Source organism: Acinonyx jubatus, chromosome A1 (assembly GCF_027475565.1).
Source record: "Acinonyx jubatus isolate Ajub_Pintada_27869175 chromosome A1, VMU_Ajub_asm_v1.0, whole genome shotgun sequence".
Classification (NCBI taxonomy): Eukaryota; Metazoa; Chordata; class Mammalia; order Carnivora; family Felidae; genus Acinonyx; species Acinonyx jubatus.
The window spans coordinates 235,113,765-235,132,158 of NC_069380.1; the positions used below are offsets into that span (position 1 = coordinate 235,113,765).

At 51.3% G+C, this 18,394-nt stretch overlaps 1 protein-coding gene across 2 annotated transcripts in view; it reads right to left on the reverse strand.

The window, feature by feature from the left end:
- Positions 1–362: 362 nt before the first annotated feature.
- The window catches only part of LOC106985129 (uncharacterized), a 36,221-nt gene continuing 18,189 nt past the window's right edge, over positions 363–18,394 (reverse strand). The window contains exon 4 of one of the 2 annotated variants that reach the window (XM_015083326.3): positions 363–1,876. In XM_015083326.3, coding sequence (XP_014938812.1) covers positions 1,508–1,876 — 369 coding nt within the window. In that variant the 3' untranslated portion in view covers positions 363–1,507. Of the gene's footprint in view, positions 1,877–15,004; positions 15,431–18,394 lie in introns of those variants that run through there. The other variant, XM_027073724.2, reaches the window with a different exon arrangement.

Below are 18,394 nucleotides of genomic sequence, written 5' to 3' on the forward strand. Positions count from 1 at the left end.
CTCTCCTCTCCCCTCCCCCGTCTTCCCCTCAGCTTCTTCCCCCCTTCCCTCCTCCCCTGCCCTCCCTGGCCTCTGGGGCCTCCCTTCTCTAGGGGTGTCTTCCAACATGCCTTTTACATCTGTCGCTTTTGCAGCCCACATGTTCACTGAAAGTAGATATTATCAACCCCATTTTACATCCGAGAAAATGGGAAATCAGAGAAATTAACTGACTTGCTCAGGGCCATGACCGGAAGAAGATACACCAGGCCTCGACAAGTTCAGGTGCGTGGGCGGGTGACACGCTCAGGGCTTCCTGGGGGGGCCCCCCCGCGGCCCCCAGCCCCGCCCAGAGCTCCGGGTGCGGCCCTCCGCCCGGGGGCCTGCACACACTCGGAAGGCTGCGGGGCCGCAGGGCCGGGCGTCAGCAGGGGCGCAGCTGCGGGGCCGCTCCAGCGCCCTCCACGCGCGCCCCTGCGCCGCCGCATCCGTCTTCCCTCGCTCCTTTTTTTTTTTTTTAAGAGAGAATGGAAAGGAATTTTGAAAACGAAAAAAGGGGGCGAAAGACGAAGGAGATGCAGGAGATAGAAGGCACACGTGGCGACAAAGAGACTATGACATAGTCAAATTTTATTAATGGCTCGCCCATATGCATTCGGAGGATAATTAACTATGCACAGGTGAAATTAGCTGATAGGAGTGGCTGTCTTGAGCAAATCGAATGAGCTCCGATTATATCAATAGTTTTCAACCAGTGTCCCTGGTTATCAAGCCATCAAATAAATTTGTCCACTCTCTTCCTTTGGGGGGAAAAACTTTAATTATCCAGCCCTGGCGTATGGCAGGTCATTAATAAAACCTGTTATCAGGCTGCAGGTTCCCGAGTTTTACTGTTACCCATCTTTTATCTAAATAAACATTTGGGAAATGTCCTTAAAATTATTATAGATACTTTGCCCCTGCCCCACAATAGGAATTTCTAAATGGAAGCCGGCTGCATTTGACTGCACGACGCATGGGTCCCACCTGCCCACGGCCCCCGGGACCGGGACCCAGAGCCGGGCTGCACCCGTATTGATGGATCTGGCGACCCTGCAAATGCAGATAAGGGAACCGCTTCTCCTTAATGTATATTTACGCAGCCTTTATGTTATGCATGCGTTCTGTATTTTCATGCCACATACATCAATGACAAATGCAAGAACCGACCGGCCCGTGTAACACGGAAGGGGTCTCCTGGTCCTGCCTCCAAAGGTGCACGTCTACACAGTGTTCTTTTATTTAAAAAAAAAAAATCCTTTAAAAAGTCTATTTTTTATTCATCTCCAATAAAGTGATGGTCGCTCTAGAGAGGCCGTTCCGACTCATCTATTCCCATCACTACGCACAGAGTGTGTCACAGCTGTGACAGGGCTTTGCCCTTGGGCCCTGGGCGTTCCAGAGGGGACTGACAGCCCAGAGTAGGCCAGGAAGCAGGCACACCGCGCCCACGGCACCCCCCGCCCTGGCCCGGCACTCAGTTCCTAGTTCATGTCCACGGCAGCCACGGGGTCCGCCACAAGTGAATGCAGGCACCCCACTCCCTGTGCACGCGCAAAGATTTTACAGCACCTGTGGCCTGTCCAGCACATTGGCTGGGGACCGAGAAGCACAGGCCACATGAATCAAATGGTAAGAAGAGCGTGGCCCCCAGCGGGGGTGGAGGTTTGGGGTGACCAATCGCTTGACAGACCAGAGCAGTGGGCTCCGTGCAGGCCCGGGAAGGACGGGCACCTGCAGTGGCCGTGGTGACGCCTCCGCTTTTTCCGTCCGGCCCGGGGCTGCGTGCGGGGAACTCAGCTGTTGGGTTCCATCCCTCCCGCTGGCGCTCAGACTGTAAAGCGTCCAAATAAATGTCCTAGAACCAAAAAGGTTCAGTCAGGACACGCGCGATAGGCAGAGTTTACAGCACATGCTTCAGAGTAATTTTCAGTTTTTCACCCCACCCTGGTAGGAAAGCTCCTCAAAAGTCCAAGCTGTCTCCCAGAGTTACTTCTTTCTTGCCTCTGGAAAGGCCCCTGTCGTGGAATGTTTGCCGGCCTCGAAGGGCGGGGTAGATGTGGCCTCAGGATCTGAAGCACCCGGACCTCTGTGGGCCGAGCTCTCCCCGGAGTCCCGGCCGCCCCGTCGTGGTCCCCTGGGCCTGGGCCTCGGCCGCCGCGGCGCCCTGTCCTGAGAGAGGCCCGCAGAGCCGGGAGGCGGCTGCATCCGGAACCCCAAGGTGGAGCCTGGGGCTGGCTCCACGCGGGATGTGAGGAGAAGGGAGGCAGGGCCCCGTATCGTGATGTAAACCGCTCTTCCGTGGGAAGTGCTGGACCAGAGAAGTTCATTTTCCTCCCCTTGATCCTGACCTCAAACCCTGCCCAGCTCAACCCTGAATATACCTAATTACCCAGGCGTTTCGGCAACAGAGACCCCCTGCTTCTCCGGGTTCTGGAGGCCGGGAGTCCCGGACCCAGGGGTCAGGATCCGATGCCGTTGCCGGCTACACAGCAGTCATGCTTAAACGTTTTCCTGCAAAACCTCGGGCTCACATCCCCCAGACGGAGAGAGGGGCCTTTGGGGGAGCGAGGGGCTGGGGTGGAGTCCGCGGATCATTTCAGACCTGTTTTGCTTGATTACAGCCTGATTTTCCTCCCCGAGGTTCTGGGGCTCCACCTCCAGCGTGACCCCCACCAGCCGCCTTCGCCCACCTCCCAGTGAGCAGACACTTCTCAGTAGGAACTGAACAGGAAAGCCTTGCTGAGGGCCCCCTGGGCATTCCCCCCTCCCCCTAGCCTTCCAGACCAGCTCGCTGCCCAGGGGCAGGTCTGGGTGGGGCGGGAGGAGTCAGGCCGGCAGGTGAGCGAAGCCCTGGGATCTGGGGGCGGAGCCAGGCAGAAGGTCAGCGGAGCCTGCACCCCGAGGTGCCCCGAGCCCCGAGAGGGGAGTGAGTGAGGCTGGGAAGCACGGCGTGCACCTGCCGAGGGGCTCCAGGATAGGGGAGGGTCGGCGGGCCCCTCCCCGCCCCCCCCCCCCACAGGCAGGGTCAGGCGTGTGCAGAGTGAGGAGGAGGGGTCTCCAGCAGGATGAAATCGGACCAGTCCTGACCCCCCCCTTTCGCCCCCTCCCCCGCCACCCCGGGAGACCCGCACCCAGACCCTCGCGCAGGGCGCATGAGCTCCACACCCAAACCACGAGGGTCACGAGGGTACCTGCCTGCCTCGCCGGGAAATAGTCTGCTGTAGGTCCCATTTACTCAACCGGCTCCGGGTTGGTCTGAAGCCACTTGAGTCTGAAGCATCTGCAGCTCCCGGGTCTAGACCGGCAGCTGCAGGCCACAGGTGATCTTCATCACTGGACTCAGGACAGGGGACAGGGGAGGGCACAGGAGATCTCCATCACTGCACTCGGGGCAGGGGACAGAGGGAGGGCACAGGCGACCTCCCATCACTGCACTCAGGACCGGGGACAGGGGGAGGGCACAGGCGACCTCCCATCACTGCGCTCAGGTCTGGTACGTGATCTATCCCAGAAGCCCAGAATGTGTGAGCACTTCCGACATCCCCAAACAGAAATAACCCTCTGGCCCGGCCCTGTGGATGTGGCTCCTTTTGGTTAGAGGCCACTCCTTCTAGAATTCCGTCTCCCTCGTAACACTTCCTTTTTAATCAATTTGACAAAATTACGGCAGCTTGTGAATGCGGAGTCTACACATTTTGCTCCAGGCTCTACCTGCTATAACCTGGGCACTTACATGTTTACACTTAAGGTCTTGGCTATGTTCTGAGGCCAATCATTTTGTATTTTGCAATTATTTTGCTCTGCTCACTGCATGCTGTCTTTGGTGGTTATATAATTAAAGGGCAGAGATTTTTTTTTTCCCTTGGCTGCACAAGGTGAAAAATGTTAGCTATTTCCACACTTCAGAGAGCCAGCTGCTACAAGCATTAAAAATTACTTAAAACATAAAATTTATGGCATTGTGATCACAATGGATTGTGTCATTGTAAATGAATTTCACTGTAAATTGCCATTTTAAATTAAAATATAGCTTATTAGGAATGGCAGGAGAGTAATACAGAAGGAAGTAAGGTTTTATATAATTGTCCCCAAAAGCCTGTCCCTCCAATAAGTGATGGCAAAGGATACGCCAGAAGCAGCTACTGCCTCTCAGCTGAACCAGGTTTGCTGTTGGGACGCTGGGGCTCGCGGATTTCTCTTCCCCTCCCCCAACTCTGCTCCCCTCCCAGCCCAGGATTTATTGAGGGTCTACGATGTGCCTCGCTCTGAGGCAGGCAGTGGACCTACAAAATTGAGTAAGACACAACAAGGGGTCTAAAGGAGGGCCGAACACCACATGGCAGACGGCGGGGGAGGGGTGGTGATGGCGGTGCATCTGGGGCTTTCTTTGAGCAACGGAGAAGGAGCTAGCACACTCGAGGATACACACATGAGATGGCAACCTGATTGACCTACAGCAGCAGGTGTCTAAACCAACTGGAACTCAGAAGCTTGGCAGTAGGAGGGGTTGGCACGAGGTCAAACCCCGTTCTCTCAAGCACTTACGGAAAATGGTTGCCTATTCCCTACTTGGACACTTCCAGTTGTGGGGAAGTTGCCACTTTGTAAAACATCCCCTTTCATTTGGGGACACATTCAAGTCTCCTCCCAGCTAAAGAGCCTGAACATCAAGTCTCCAATTTGCATCCTTCCCCCTGGACATCTCTGGATGAGTTCCGAGCAAAGCTCCAGAATGGACGAGGCACGTCCCACAGGGTCAGGGCAGCCAGAAGGTGTGGGCACAGGGGCAGGGGACCCAGCAGGACCGGCTCCTGCGCCAGTGATGGGGTGAGGCCGACCCAACGGAGGGCCTTAGAAAGGCCCTGCAGCCTTCCTGGAGGTCTACGAGCAGTGGACGGAACAAGTGCCGGAAGCATCCGGTAACATTCATCCACTCTCGTCTTGGGTGGAGGCCTCAGAAGCCATCCAATCCACCGTGGCAGGCTAACAGCTCCGACCCGACTCCTGCCGAGAGACCGCATGAATGCTCACACCCCCAGTGACATCCCACCAGAATCCGAGCAAGGCTCGCCAGCCACCTGGAGCTCTCTTCGTCCGAAACAGCCCCAGCATCGTGTCCTCCCTTGATGGAGTCTCCTGTTCCTTCCATACCCTCTCACACCCTGGTCTGGGTGCCTCATCACACATCAGTACAGAAACTTAGATGTGAGTAATCGAGGGGGAAATGCTCATTAACTTATCCCCACATTCCCCGGACATCTAGTTAGTAACCAATCAATGTCAGACGTCGTGTGAGGCATCCAGCATGCAGAGAAAAGCACGTGGTTCTTGTCCAAAGGAAGCCTCGACTGGCTGAGCTGAATGGACAGATGAGCAAAGGTACGTACGTAGATAGGAGCATAGAAGCCACGACCCAGGTCTGCACAGGGGCAGTGGGTCCACAGTGTAGACACCATTCCAGCCTAAGGGGAGATGCTCCAAAAGCCGTGATAGGCAAATGGACCCTGAGAAGTAGTCTTGAAAGATGTGTAGGGCTTGACCGAGAAGACAGGAGCAGGAAAATCTCTAGAGGTAGAGGGAGAGGTGGGACTTCTGTCCCGAGAGAGAGGTTAGAAATACAGGAGACAAGGAGGAGTATGTGTGAGGAAAGGAGATGCCAGCCTTAAACACATTTTGCAATTCTTTCTCTGAACTCAGAAGAAAGGGTGCAAACAGATGGAAAACAATTTGGGTGCATTTAGCTCATCTGGGGGGATTAAGGGAGTCCCATTTTGATACCCTTAATTTTCCCTGGGGGGGAAAATGTTTCTCTAAGACACAGAAGTACTGAGGTAGAGGGTTCGGGAAGAACACTCACAATATCTAGCACATTCTTGAAATACTCCTCTCTTTTCATTCTTTACCCACAGATGATGCAAGTGAGATACATCAAGGAGTTCAGAGTGTAAGGTCTCTGGGGTGCACCGTATTAGGGAAGAAGGAAAAAGAGATACCAAGCAACACTGGGGGACTGAACGATGGAACAGCAACGGTGAACGTGGAGACTGAGAAAACCACCTCCAGGAAGGCAACTCGGGCTTTCACCTCATTACTCACATTTGTCTGAAAACATTTCTTACCCTTAAGATGAAACTTGAAAACTTCTTGAAAAGTTGTTTTTCTGGGTACAAGAAAAGGCAACAATTATTTAGTGTCAGCACTTTGAAGATGTAGTTCCATTGTCTCCTGGCTTCCATATTTACGGTGGAGAAGTTAGGTGTCGGCCTCGCTCTTTGGTTTATAGCAGGTCAATTATGATAGGTCAATAGATCTTGAAAGTATGTGTCGTTGAAGATCTACTTGTCTTCAAATGTCACTGTATTACATTTACCTGCAGGGTTCTTTTTAGATACTTTGCTTTGAATTTGTGCTTCCTGTGCTAAGGATTCATGATTTTCACCAAGTTTAGATAATTCTCCTCTATTAACCCTCTGCATACTGACTCTCCCTCATCCTGTCGGTGATCAATGATCTACTTTGTGAACTCCAACTAGGTAACATATTAGGACTTCTTACTCCAGCTTCAACATCTGCCAAACTCTATTCCACATCTTTTTATTTATTTGACTCTGTTGGATTCTAGGTAATTTTTTCAGATTCGTCTTCTACTATTTCTTTATCTGTGTCTTCTCTGCTACTTAAGTCACCTATCAAGGTTTTATATCTACTGTTACATTTCAACGTTTATAGAAGTATATATGGCTGTTTTGTTTCCAGTACACTTGTTGCTTTCCGTTTTTGTCCATCAAAATAAGCTTCATGCTATGTTTTATCTTATAGCAGCTTTACTGAAACATAACTGACCTATGATAAACTGTATGTATTTAAGTGTACGATTTGAATGGTTTGACGGAAGAATGGGACCATGAAACCATTATCACCATCAAGATGATGACATATCCTCGGTTTGTGTGTGCCTTCACTTACTGATGGACGTTTGGTGTGTTTCCAGTTCGGTCTACACAGATAAAGTTGTTCAGAATAGTTACATACAAGTTTTTGTACGGACTTATGCTCTCGTTTCTCTGGGATAAATACCTAGAAATGAAATGATTGGATAAGTTGGTGGGTATATGTTTAACTTCTTAATAAACTTCCACGGTCTTCTGGAATGGCTTCCTTGGTGACTTCTATCAAGTCTTTAAGAAAGAAATTACACTATTTCTACACAAATTCTTTCAGAAAATTGAAGAGGAGAGAATTTTTCCCCACCTCATCTCAGAGGCTTGTCATTACCCCGATCCTAAAACCACACAAAGCCTTACGAGAAAACTACACAAAAAGGTTTCTCATTAACCTGGATGTAAAACTTCTAAACAAAATTTTAGCAAGTTAACCTCAGCCATATATAAAGGAGATAAAATGTCATGATGACCAAGTTCACGTCAGTATCACAAGCTCAGTCTCCCATTAGAAATGCACCTAAGTCACCATATTAACAACAAAGAGAAACCACAGAAGTTCAACATATCAATTTTTAGGGACCCAATTCAATCCATAGTAGGATACCACTAGTTGAGAATTTTATTTTCTTGGGTGCCAAATATTTTTGTCTTTCTATAAATATTCTTGAGCGGTGTTCAAGACGAAGTTAAGTTGACACAGACTGATCCTTTTGGGTTCCGTGTTTAGGAAGAGTGAGGCAGGACCTGTGCCGTGCACCGAGGGTCCGTTATTCCCGGCTACCAAGGAAACACTCCTCCCTGCGCTCTGCTTGATGCCCCATGAACCAGGAGTTTCCTTTCTGCCCGGCGGGAACGGGCAGTCTCCCTGGCCCCACAGCATGTCAGACACTTTACGTCTGATCCCCTCGGAAGTTCTTCCTCTGGCCTCACGCGGTCTCCTCATGCCCACGAGCTGATCCGCGCTCTGCTGGACACCAGTGCCAACTGGAGACGACCTGCAGGCTCGGTGCTTGTGCCCGCGTGGACGCTCAGCTCCGTGCCTCCCGCCAGCCGCCCGTGGAGCCCCCTCCCCGCATCTCGGCTTGAAAGCCGTCTCAGGGTGGTAAGCTGGAGGGGTCTGTCTTCCCTCCCCGACGTCCAGTGCCCCGTACACCATTGCTCCGTGTACACGGTCGGGTTTTGTTGTTTCCATCTTAACCTCCTTCTTGTTACTCTGTGTTGGCCAGAATCAGTAGTCTCTGTTTAGTGATTTTAAACATCGTTTTTCTGGTGACTTTTTGTTTTTCACATCTGCAAATCGTCTTTTATTTACAACACTTGATGTTAGCCAAAAGGCCGAGAAGTGATTGTCTTTTATTTACGTAAACATGTCACACCCATGCGTTCTCTCTGATAATTCAGTATCTGTACCCTGCTTCTCTAATTCTGCTTCTCCATGCTGGCGGTGCCTCTGCTATGTGCTTCCTTTCTATCGTGAGCTCATGACAGACAGAATTTTCCTGGGAGGCATGAACTGAAGGTGCGTTCCTCGGGAGTATTTTCCTTTGTTTGTACCAGGCTCCTAGGGGTGCTAACAGCCCACGACCACTTCAGGTTCCAAGCTTGCAATTTTTAAAACACACATGTATAAGAATTCAAGTCACAAACTCGCATGAGTATTAGCATCTGGTTTAAAATTCCAATGGTGTCCTGGGACGCCTGGGTGGCTCAGTCGGTTGAGTGTCCAACTTCGGCTCAGGTCATGATCTCACACTCTGTGAGTTCGAGCCCCACATCGGGCTCTGTGCTAACAGCTCGGAGCCTGGAGCCTGTTTCAGATTCTGTCTCCCTCCCTCTCTGCCCCTCCCCGACCTGTGCTCTGTCGCTCTCTCAAAAATAAACAGTTAAAAATAAATAAATAAATAAAATTCCAAGGGTGTCTTGCTTCCACAACATCAAGGTCAAGTCTGCAAATTGCCTCGTGGGACAACTTTTTCATCGGGTTCTCCCTCTTACTGGGGTGTAACCTTCCAGGCTCTCACTCCTGGCCTCTCACGCCACACAGCCATCAAAACGGAAGTTCCAGACCATGTAAGACACACGGATGCCTCAGGGTGGCCGCTAAATCAGACCAGCTTACCTCTCTGAGGATTGATTCATCCTGCATTTGGCTGCTGAGGATTTTCCTTCTTTTCTCACCAGTCTTATAAGTTGGCTGTTTGCAGATTAGTTGGCTGAAAGTAGGAAAGTGTACCAATTTATGTCGTCTTTCAAACTGTCGCAAGTAGAACGTCTACTACTTGGTCTTCACAGGTGACCCAGAACAGCCTGCCTGCCCTTGAACTCCGGTCTCTCTCCATCTTACGCTCCTTCTTTAGGAGCAGCATGCGAGCGAGCACCAACACGTTTCAGTCAGTGGTCTTCACCAGAAAATTAACTACTGTGGCCACTCGGCCGCTGGATGCCACTGTTTGCAGCCGTGGCTACCGCACCCTTTAACCCCTCTGAACATCTCAACATTTGAAGCACATGGAGTTTCCCAGAAGCATGTCAAGACCTACTTGTTCAGTAGGGCGGTTCAGTGGAACGAGTGCATGTTGTGACATTCACGCACTCTCCCTCCAAAGGAAGCAAGAGGTTGGGAGCTGGAAAGCTGTACGGGACTCGCTTGTGTAGAACCAGTCCTTCTTCAGGGTTTTCTGTTGCTAAGTCATTACTGCAGTTATTCTGTTAAAAGTCTTTTTGGAATTCTGCCTGGTACGTCTACTAGTAAATAGAATAAGTAGATAAAAGTGGCTAGAGGCACACTGACACAACATTCCTTCTGACTCTGGGTGTGAGATCTGGTGCCAGTTTTCACGGTTATCTTTGGAAATCTTCTGTCTTCCCTGCAGAGCAACGACAAGGACCTCTGTTCCCGGTTTATCTGGCAGTGACATGGACGTGGCCAGTGTGGCCGTCGTGCGCCTCAGCGGAGGAGCCAGGTTGGCGGAATGAAGAAAGGACAGCAGACGAACTGCTCCGCAAAAGCGCTGGATGACCGGGGGTCGCCTCCCCGGGACAGGGGACGTCCACCCTACTGCACTTGCCTGGGCTCTCACAGCCTCCCCGAGGGGCCAGAAGGTCCTCCGGTTGGGGCCGCCAGAGTGACCCTCGGGGGACACCGGGGCTGCCGTCACCACTGTGGCACACGAGCAAGATGAGTTCTGGGCTGATCCTGTGTTACTCGCCTGACGCTCCTAGGGGCATTGTCAGTAGGTGGGAGTCTTGAGCTGTCCCTGAGCTGTCCCTGAGAGTGAGGACTGGAAGGGGGAGGCTCTTCCCTCTCCCTCGTCTGGGGGCCCCTCACGCCCGCTGCAGAGGACAAAGGGCTTTGACCGGCAGGTCCTCACCAGGCTTTTAGCAGAGGAGACCGTGAGCCAGGTGCGCGGCCGCCCCCGCCGCCCCGCTGTCCTCTGCCGACCCTCCAGTGCCCCAGCCCCCCGCCTGCCCGGAGGCAGCCGCCCCTGCGTGGGGCTCAGAGAGGCAGGGCCGGGCCTGACGAGCACGGACGGACGCGACTCCACCTGACTCGGCCCTCCCTCCCTCCCTCCAGACGCGCATCGGCCTGTGCAGAGAAGCTACCGAGTGCGTAACGGCCCTCCGAGGAGGACGGGGAGCCGCGGTCATGTTAGAACAACAAACAACAGGAGACGAACCTACCAAGTGCCTCGAGCCTTTTGCTGACCTTGGATTTCATGCCTGAAGGACTCAGCCGAAACCACACGCCCAGCTCGTCCACCAGCGCCGTGTTTCGTCTGCCAGCCGGCAAGGACCTGGGCAGAACCCAGCCGGGCCTTCACGGCTCACTTCCCCACTGGCAGAAAGTTCTGGTTGCCCTTCAGCGATGAGAGACACCAGGTTAGCCTGGCCCTTTAGATCCCTGCCCAACTCCACACTCTGGCACACCGCACACACACACAGCACGCCTCGCACACACAAGCCACACAGACTGCACGGACACACAGCGTGCACATAACACACAACAGGTGGACGCATGACACACACAACCCATATGTGTAACACATGCGGAATATGCACACGCGCTATCCACACGGAGATGTGATGAGACACACGACTGACACGCGCGCCACCCAGAAAGACATGACACGCACAGTTACCCTGAAACGCCCCACACACGCAAGGCACATACACACGCACACACACACGCACACACATGCACACACGCGCACGCACATGCACGCACATACACACACACGCACACACGCGCACGCACATGAGTGCACATGCACACACATGCACGCACATGCATGCATATACACCTGCACGCACACATGCACACATGCACGCACACACATGCACACACACGCACGCACACATGCACGCGCGCACGTGCATTCACACGTAACCAAGAAACTGAGCCACGGGCATTAGCCCTCAAATGTTTGTCTTCCAAAATGATTTCCCACGAGTTCTCTTAACGTAACATATCGTTCTCTTGGTAAAGAGAAGAAAATAATGTCACCAGCGGTTAGGTCCCCCCTCTGAGGCAGGAGAAAGGGTGCTGAGATCAGGGGGCCCTGGGACCCCTGTGTGGACAGCAGGTGCCTGGGGCAAGGGGCCTGTGGCTAGTGGCCGCTGCCCCCAGCGTGCTGGGCATGCCCCTGCCACCCTGCGCACCCAGACAAGGGTGCCATAGCACAGGGCGTGGGGCCCTGGGAACAGCACACAGCCCCCGGAGATGCCTCCTTCCCCTTCCAGCACACGGCACTGGTCACGCCCCCCAGACTGCCTGTCACCTTTGCCAGCTTCCCTCCCGCACCCTGCACCGGAGAGAGCCCCCTCTTTCATGTGAGAGGTTCCGTCCTGTGAGGGGCTGGTCCCCATCTCCGAGTCTGCAGACCCGGCAGGACGGGCGACCCGGAGTGAGTGTTCCCCAGCTGCCCGGGCACAGCCCGAGCTGCTGGCCAGGTTTAAACCACACCCGCTGTGCTCTGAACTCCCATTTACAATCAGCCACGAGGGAAGAAAGGACATTCGAGGCAACACCAGGGTAAGTCAAAGGTGCCGCTAGCGCGTCTCTAGTCCTTCCGCAGCTTCTGCAGAGTCGCGCTCGGTCAGGCCAGGCCGGCTTGCGTTGGGGCCGCGGGGCCTCCGGCCGCCTGCCGCAGGGGCGTCTCCCTGTGGTGCCACCCCGGCGGCGCTGGCTTAGGGAGTGGCCCCCCGGCTTTTCCCAGCACGTGGCCGCCCTTGGCTGAGGCACAGCCCGTGGCCTCCCGCTCACACTGACCCCACCGGCAGCGGCCCCGGACCTCACTGCCCGCATCCCAGGGCTCCACGGGGCCCCGCGGCGAAAACCAGTGTTTCCAGCCCCTGTGTTCCAAAGCTCCCAGGGGACCTTCCTTTGCAGTGTCCTCATTTACACGTCCGTAACAGCTGAGCAACATTTGGCTTTGCAGAGGCACGGCCTGGAGTGAGAGAGTGAGCGTTTCTCCAGACAGCTGGGAATCGGGGAGTCTGCTCTGCACGGCACGCCACGGGGTGTAAACGGGGGCCACCTGCATCGTTTCCCATCAACAGCGAGGACCATGCAGAGGAAACCTGCTAAGACTGTTCGCAAACACGTAGATAGATTGTGCATCCCCGATCACCGATTAAGCAAGCTTACGGACCATCGATGCGTGTCACTTCCCTGGGAAACTCCGGAGAGATCCACGGGAAGGAAATCTTTCTTACTGGCCATCTTATCAACACGGGCCCAGTCAAACTGCACAACGCGGAATGTGCTGGAACCCACTTGCACGTGCCTGGGAAAGGGGCCTGTGTGAGAAACAGGATGTCCTGTTTTTCTAGAAACGGCTGGCCTCACTTAGCACCTGGCCTTCGCTTCTGGCTGGCAACAGAGGGGGCTCCGCCTGGTTCACTTTATTTCTGCAGACTTGGGGGGTGGGTATTTGGGGGTTCGTGTGCAGGTGTCTCCAAGACCACTGTCTTTGTGGAATTTATACATCAAACAAATGCCATGTACCTGCCAGCTAAGCTAAAACAGCGGAAAATTGGCACAGCCCTGGACATAGTTTCCTACTCTCCTCTAACCGCCTGTGTGGGCATGCGTCTCCAAACCTAAATCGTTTCATTTTGAGTCAGCGAGCAGGCATCCCGCCGTCCATGGCCAGGCTGAAGCTCCTTGCAAGACAAGGTACAGAGAAGGGAAGCTGACCGCCTGGGTCCACGTGACCCTGCGTGGCTTCCCTGAGGGCTGGTCAGAGCAGGTCCCGAGAGCACGAGGCAGAGACAGGACCTATGGGCACTGAACTCTCACAAGCTGGGGTGCTTTCTCTCAGAAAGCAAACAAAAACCTCCCTTTTGGAATTGGTACAGAAACACACAAGAATGTGCACCTGCTTCTAGGCTCTTAAAGGGACCCAGAACAGTGAGAGGGTCCTGTCTCCACAGCAATGGAGTGCACAGATCTGTGCAGTGTGGTTTGTACAAGCACGGGGTTCGAGTGCGTCCTGTTTACTGTTGTGAGGTCAGGACCCAGTCCACACGAACTGTGGTGATTCGATGACGCTCATCAAGGCCCCAGAGGAGGCGCAGCTCCCGTGGCAAAGCCACACTTCGCGGGGAGAGCCAGGACGCGGCTCCCAGAGCAGCACACGTCGAAACGGAACAGGGCTCGCGTGGAAGGGTTCCCAGGCCAGAAACACTCGCCTGTCTCCGTGAGCAACATTGCCCCTGCTTGGTCCAACTCACGACCAGAGTGTGCGAAGCATTCGAGGGGTCCGGCGTGCTCAGAGTAAAAAGCCACAGAAAGGCGGGTCCCGCTGCCCCTGCTGAGGGCAAGTCAGGGGATCTTAACCGAAGGGGCCCTACAGGGCTCTCCAGATGGGGGCTGCTTTGTCTGTAACCCTCTGGAGAAGGACACAGCCAGGTCCTTAGATCGTGGGCACAGCCCCACTCATGGTCTCCCTCACCTCCGAGCATCAGAGTGCAGCTGGGGGCTCCCTGCCCCTCCCCGGCTGCTGTGTGGACAGGAGAGGGCCTTTGTTTTCCCCCCGCATTGGCCAGCATTCCACCTTCCCAAGCCTCCGACACACCTTTGGGATCAAAGAAATCTGATGTCAATCAGCCCCGTCATCCAGTCCCGCGGATTTGATGCGATTTTAGATCCCGTAACAGCCTCTGGATTCGGGCTTCTCATTCGGTTCCACGCTGCAGAGCTCAGAGCCACGGTGCCGGCTTGCCTCACCCAGGAGAGCCCAGAGCGTGGCAGTGGGAATAAGCACATCCGTGCACTCCCGAGGGGCGTGAGCCCGCCCTGCTGCACAAGCGTCTCTGAGTGGCCGTGGATGCTTTTAGCTGCTGCAGTCACAGAGCCTACTGGAGGGCCGGTGGTGGGACCCCGTGGCAGATACTAATAGCAACAGACTATTTTCATTTCTCAAGCCCATTTCAAATTAATAAGAATGTCCCTCTTCTGTTTTTCATCCACAAAGAGACTCCCTTTGCATATTCATTTAATGTTAAATTGATGGATTAAATTATACCAAGCTCAAAATCAATCCCGCACATATCCATTAGAATGGACTGAATCCCCCCGTGGGGACAGAGCACAGAAAACGCATTCAGAGACACTGATAAGTCCAGGCCCATTATATGTCATTTTAAACAAAGAGCAAAAAAAAGCCCTTTGGAGACGCTCTATCAGCTATTAAACAGAGACACCGCATGCACAGGGAGATTGATGGTTAGCATTTCCATCCTCCAAATGGTTCTCCCCGGGCTGATGATTACAGGGAACTGCTTCTCCGTGTCTCTGTCACAGTTCACAGGCAAACAGACGCCTGAGTGCTGAGCTCTGCCTTTGTCTTCCCAAGGCGCAGTCAGCTAACAGGTGCCAGGCGGGACCTCCCACTCTGCACCCGCTTAGCAAGGAGATACACACGGCGTGTGGGAGAATCTTGTCTTTCCATCTCGGGAGGCACCGCGCAGAACGTGCAGATCAGCGGCTGCCTGCCCCGACGGCCCAGGACGGGTGTGCTCAGGCTGCGGGCAGAGCGAGGGGACCACGGTCAGTGTCACGGCGGTGGGGGGTGGGAGGGGTGGCTCTCAGGACTTCAGAGGCCGGAGGGACACCCCCGCTTCTATTCGGAGACACTGATTCTGAGTCTAGCTCTAGCGGTGAAAACACTCCGGCATCTCGTCACCTCTTCCTCGTTCCCCATTTGGAACCCGCCACCGTTGTCTTCCCAGACTCTCTCCCGCCTGCAGCTGAACACAACGCAAGAGAGCCAGTCAGGACTGGGACGCGTCACGGTGGCGTGGAGGAGGCAAAGGAAACCAGGACGTCTCCGTCTCCCCCATGCTTTCCACGCGGCCCCCACCAGATTCCAGTGCCTCTCCATGAACACAGGGTTTTCGCCATCGGGTGATGCCACTGATTGGCCGCAAGCAATGCTCTCCATCAGGAGAAGTCGATATATCTAGAATAAGGTATATTTTTGAAAACATCATTGGGACTTTTACTCCCAAGTGAGATGTAGTAAATATCAGCAGGGTGGGGCGCCTGGGGGCTCAGTCAGTTAAGCACCTGACTTCTGCTCAGGTCATGATCCGACGGTTTGTGAGTTCAAGCCCTGCGTCAGGCTCTGTGCTGAGAGCTCAGGGCCTGGAGCCTGCTTCAGATTCTGTGTCTCTCTCTCTCTCTCTCTCTCTCTCTCTCAATCTCTCTCTCTCTGCCCCTCATCTGCTCGAACTCTGTCTCTCTCTCTCTCAAAAATAAGTAAAAACACCAAAAAAAAAATTTTTTTTAATATAAGCAGGGTACAGATCACTATAAATCTAGAAGGAAAAAAAACTGGACTAAATGACAAAAATCAGATTTAAAGATTTTAGAGAGCAGTAGAAGCACTTAGAAGCAGATGAACTAGAACTTCAGTGCTAGGCCAGTCAGGTAAAATGAAATTCCCTGTATTTGCACAGCACTTAGGAGAAAACGTCGCAGTAAAGTGGGGGGCTGCAGCTAACATGGAAGCTCTCCTTTTTAAAGTGTTCCCCAGATTTCGAGATCCAAGGAATCTAGATGACACAACGAGCACTGAGTGGCCGTCCTGACATGTCCAAGCCCATTTCCAGTTAATTCCCAGCTGGATGGATGCAATCAGCCTTTACCCTACTTGCCTAATATGAAAGCGGATGAACCGCCTACAGGAAAAGTAACATCCAATTTAGACTTGGTAGTGCTTTTCACCATGTGGTCCAGCACACAATCAAATTTTGTGATAAATGTAGAGAAGCAGAAAAAAATCATAAAAAATTAATAGATATAATAAAAAATAGAAACATATTTACAGATTACTCAGATTTGGAAGTTATTAAACAAAAACTTAAAAATAACTCCAGGGGCGCCTGGGTGGCTCAGTCGGTTGAGTGTCCGACTTCAGCTCAGGTCACGATCTCGTGGTTCGTGAGTTTGAGCCCCACACCGGGCTCTGTGCTGACAGCTCAATCTGGGGCCTGCTTCGGATTCTGTGTCTCCCTCTCTCTCTGCCCCTCCCCTGCTCTCTCTCTCTCTCTCTCTCTCTCTCAAAAATAAACATTAAAAAATTTTTTTAAATAACTCTAATAAATATAATAAAGCAAACAGCCAAATAGATAATATGAGTTAGATACAGGATATTTCAACAGAAAATAGGAATCTATACAAAAGTATCTAGTTGGCATTCTACAAATGAAAACTGAAATATCTGAATTTAAGAATTAATTAGGAGGGCTTGATAATAGACTGAATATAGTTAAATACACAATTAATTTAATTAAAAGACAGCTCAATAAAAAATACCATAACTTAAACTCGAGACAAGAAATAACAAAAAGAACAGAGCAGAGTATAAAGGACAGTAAAGTGTGTTAAAATGGCTACTTATCAAGTAATCCCAATTCACATGGAGAAAGGGACAGAATGGAATTATATTTAAAGGTACAGTGGTTGAGATTTTTTCAAAACGAATGATACCAACATACAGATACAAGAAATCCCATGAACATAAATATAATAAGTAAAAAGAAACCCTGGGTGCCTGGCTGGGTGAGCTGGTGGAACATGCAAGCTTGATCCTGGGGTTGTAAGTTCGAGCCCCACATTTGGGTGTAGAGATCACTTAAAGATAAAAATCTTAAAAAAAGAGAGAGAGAGAGAAAGAAAAGAAAAAGAGAAAATCAAATCTGGACACATTAAAGTCAAACTATTGAAAAACACTATATATTAACTAATTTGGATGTAAGTTTTAACAAATAAAATTTTAAAAAACTGTTGAAAACCAAATACAAAGGAAAAAAATCTAAAAATCAGCCAGAGAAAACTGACATGGTACTTTCAAAGAAGAAAAATAAGACCAATGAATGACTTTTCACCCCAAACTATGGAAGTCACGAAACAATGGAATGCCATCTATTTAAGTCCTGAATGGAAACAAGAAAAATGACCTATAATTCCATACCCAACAAAATATTCTTTAAATAGTGGAGGCAAAATAAATATGTGGTCATACAAAAAATTTCAGAAAACTCCTCTCCTACAGACGTGTATTACAAAGCATAATAAAGCAAAATTCGGGGCTGAAGGAAAGGAAAGGGATTATGAAAATACATGAAGCAATGAAGAGCACCAGAAAGGATAAATTTCAGGGTAGGAATCGATCGTTTACAGCAACAACAGTAAAGACATTTTGCAGTGTTTCTAACAAAGGAGGAAGTAAAATGCAACACCAATGGCGAAAAAGCAAGAGGGGAAACATGATAGAGATCTTTTGTGAGATTCCTCAATTGCTGAGAAAGTTGTAAAAGTACTAATTTACGGTAATCTTTTATAAATCAACTATACATATTTTAAACTATTGGGAAATGAAAATTATATAACCATAAAGTCAGTAGAGGAGGGGAGGCAAAGGAAGTAATAAAATACTTGCTTCATACAAAAGCAGGAAAGAAGGAACAAAGAATAGACAGCATGAACAGAAAGCAAATCACAAAATATTAGACAAACCACCCAACTATGAATGTAGTTAAATTAAATATGAATGGACTAAATATTTCAATTATGACAAAGTTTGTCAAACTGATTTTAAAAAACTTTTAATGCTTTTATTTATTTTTGAGAGAGAGAGAGAGACAGAGCATGAACAGGAGAGGGGCAGAGAGAGAGACGGAGACAGAGGATCCCAAGCAGGCTCCAGGCTCTGAGCTGTCAGTACGGAGCCCAGTGTGGAGCTTGAACTCATGAACCGCAAGATCATGACCTGAGCTAAAGTCGGCCGCTTAATCGACTGAGCCACCCAGGCGTCCCTATCAGACTGTTCTTTTTAAAAGAAAAAAATCCCAATATGTGCTCTTTATAAGGGACATATCGTAAATACAATAACATAGACGGGTTGAAGTAAAACTCTGGG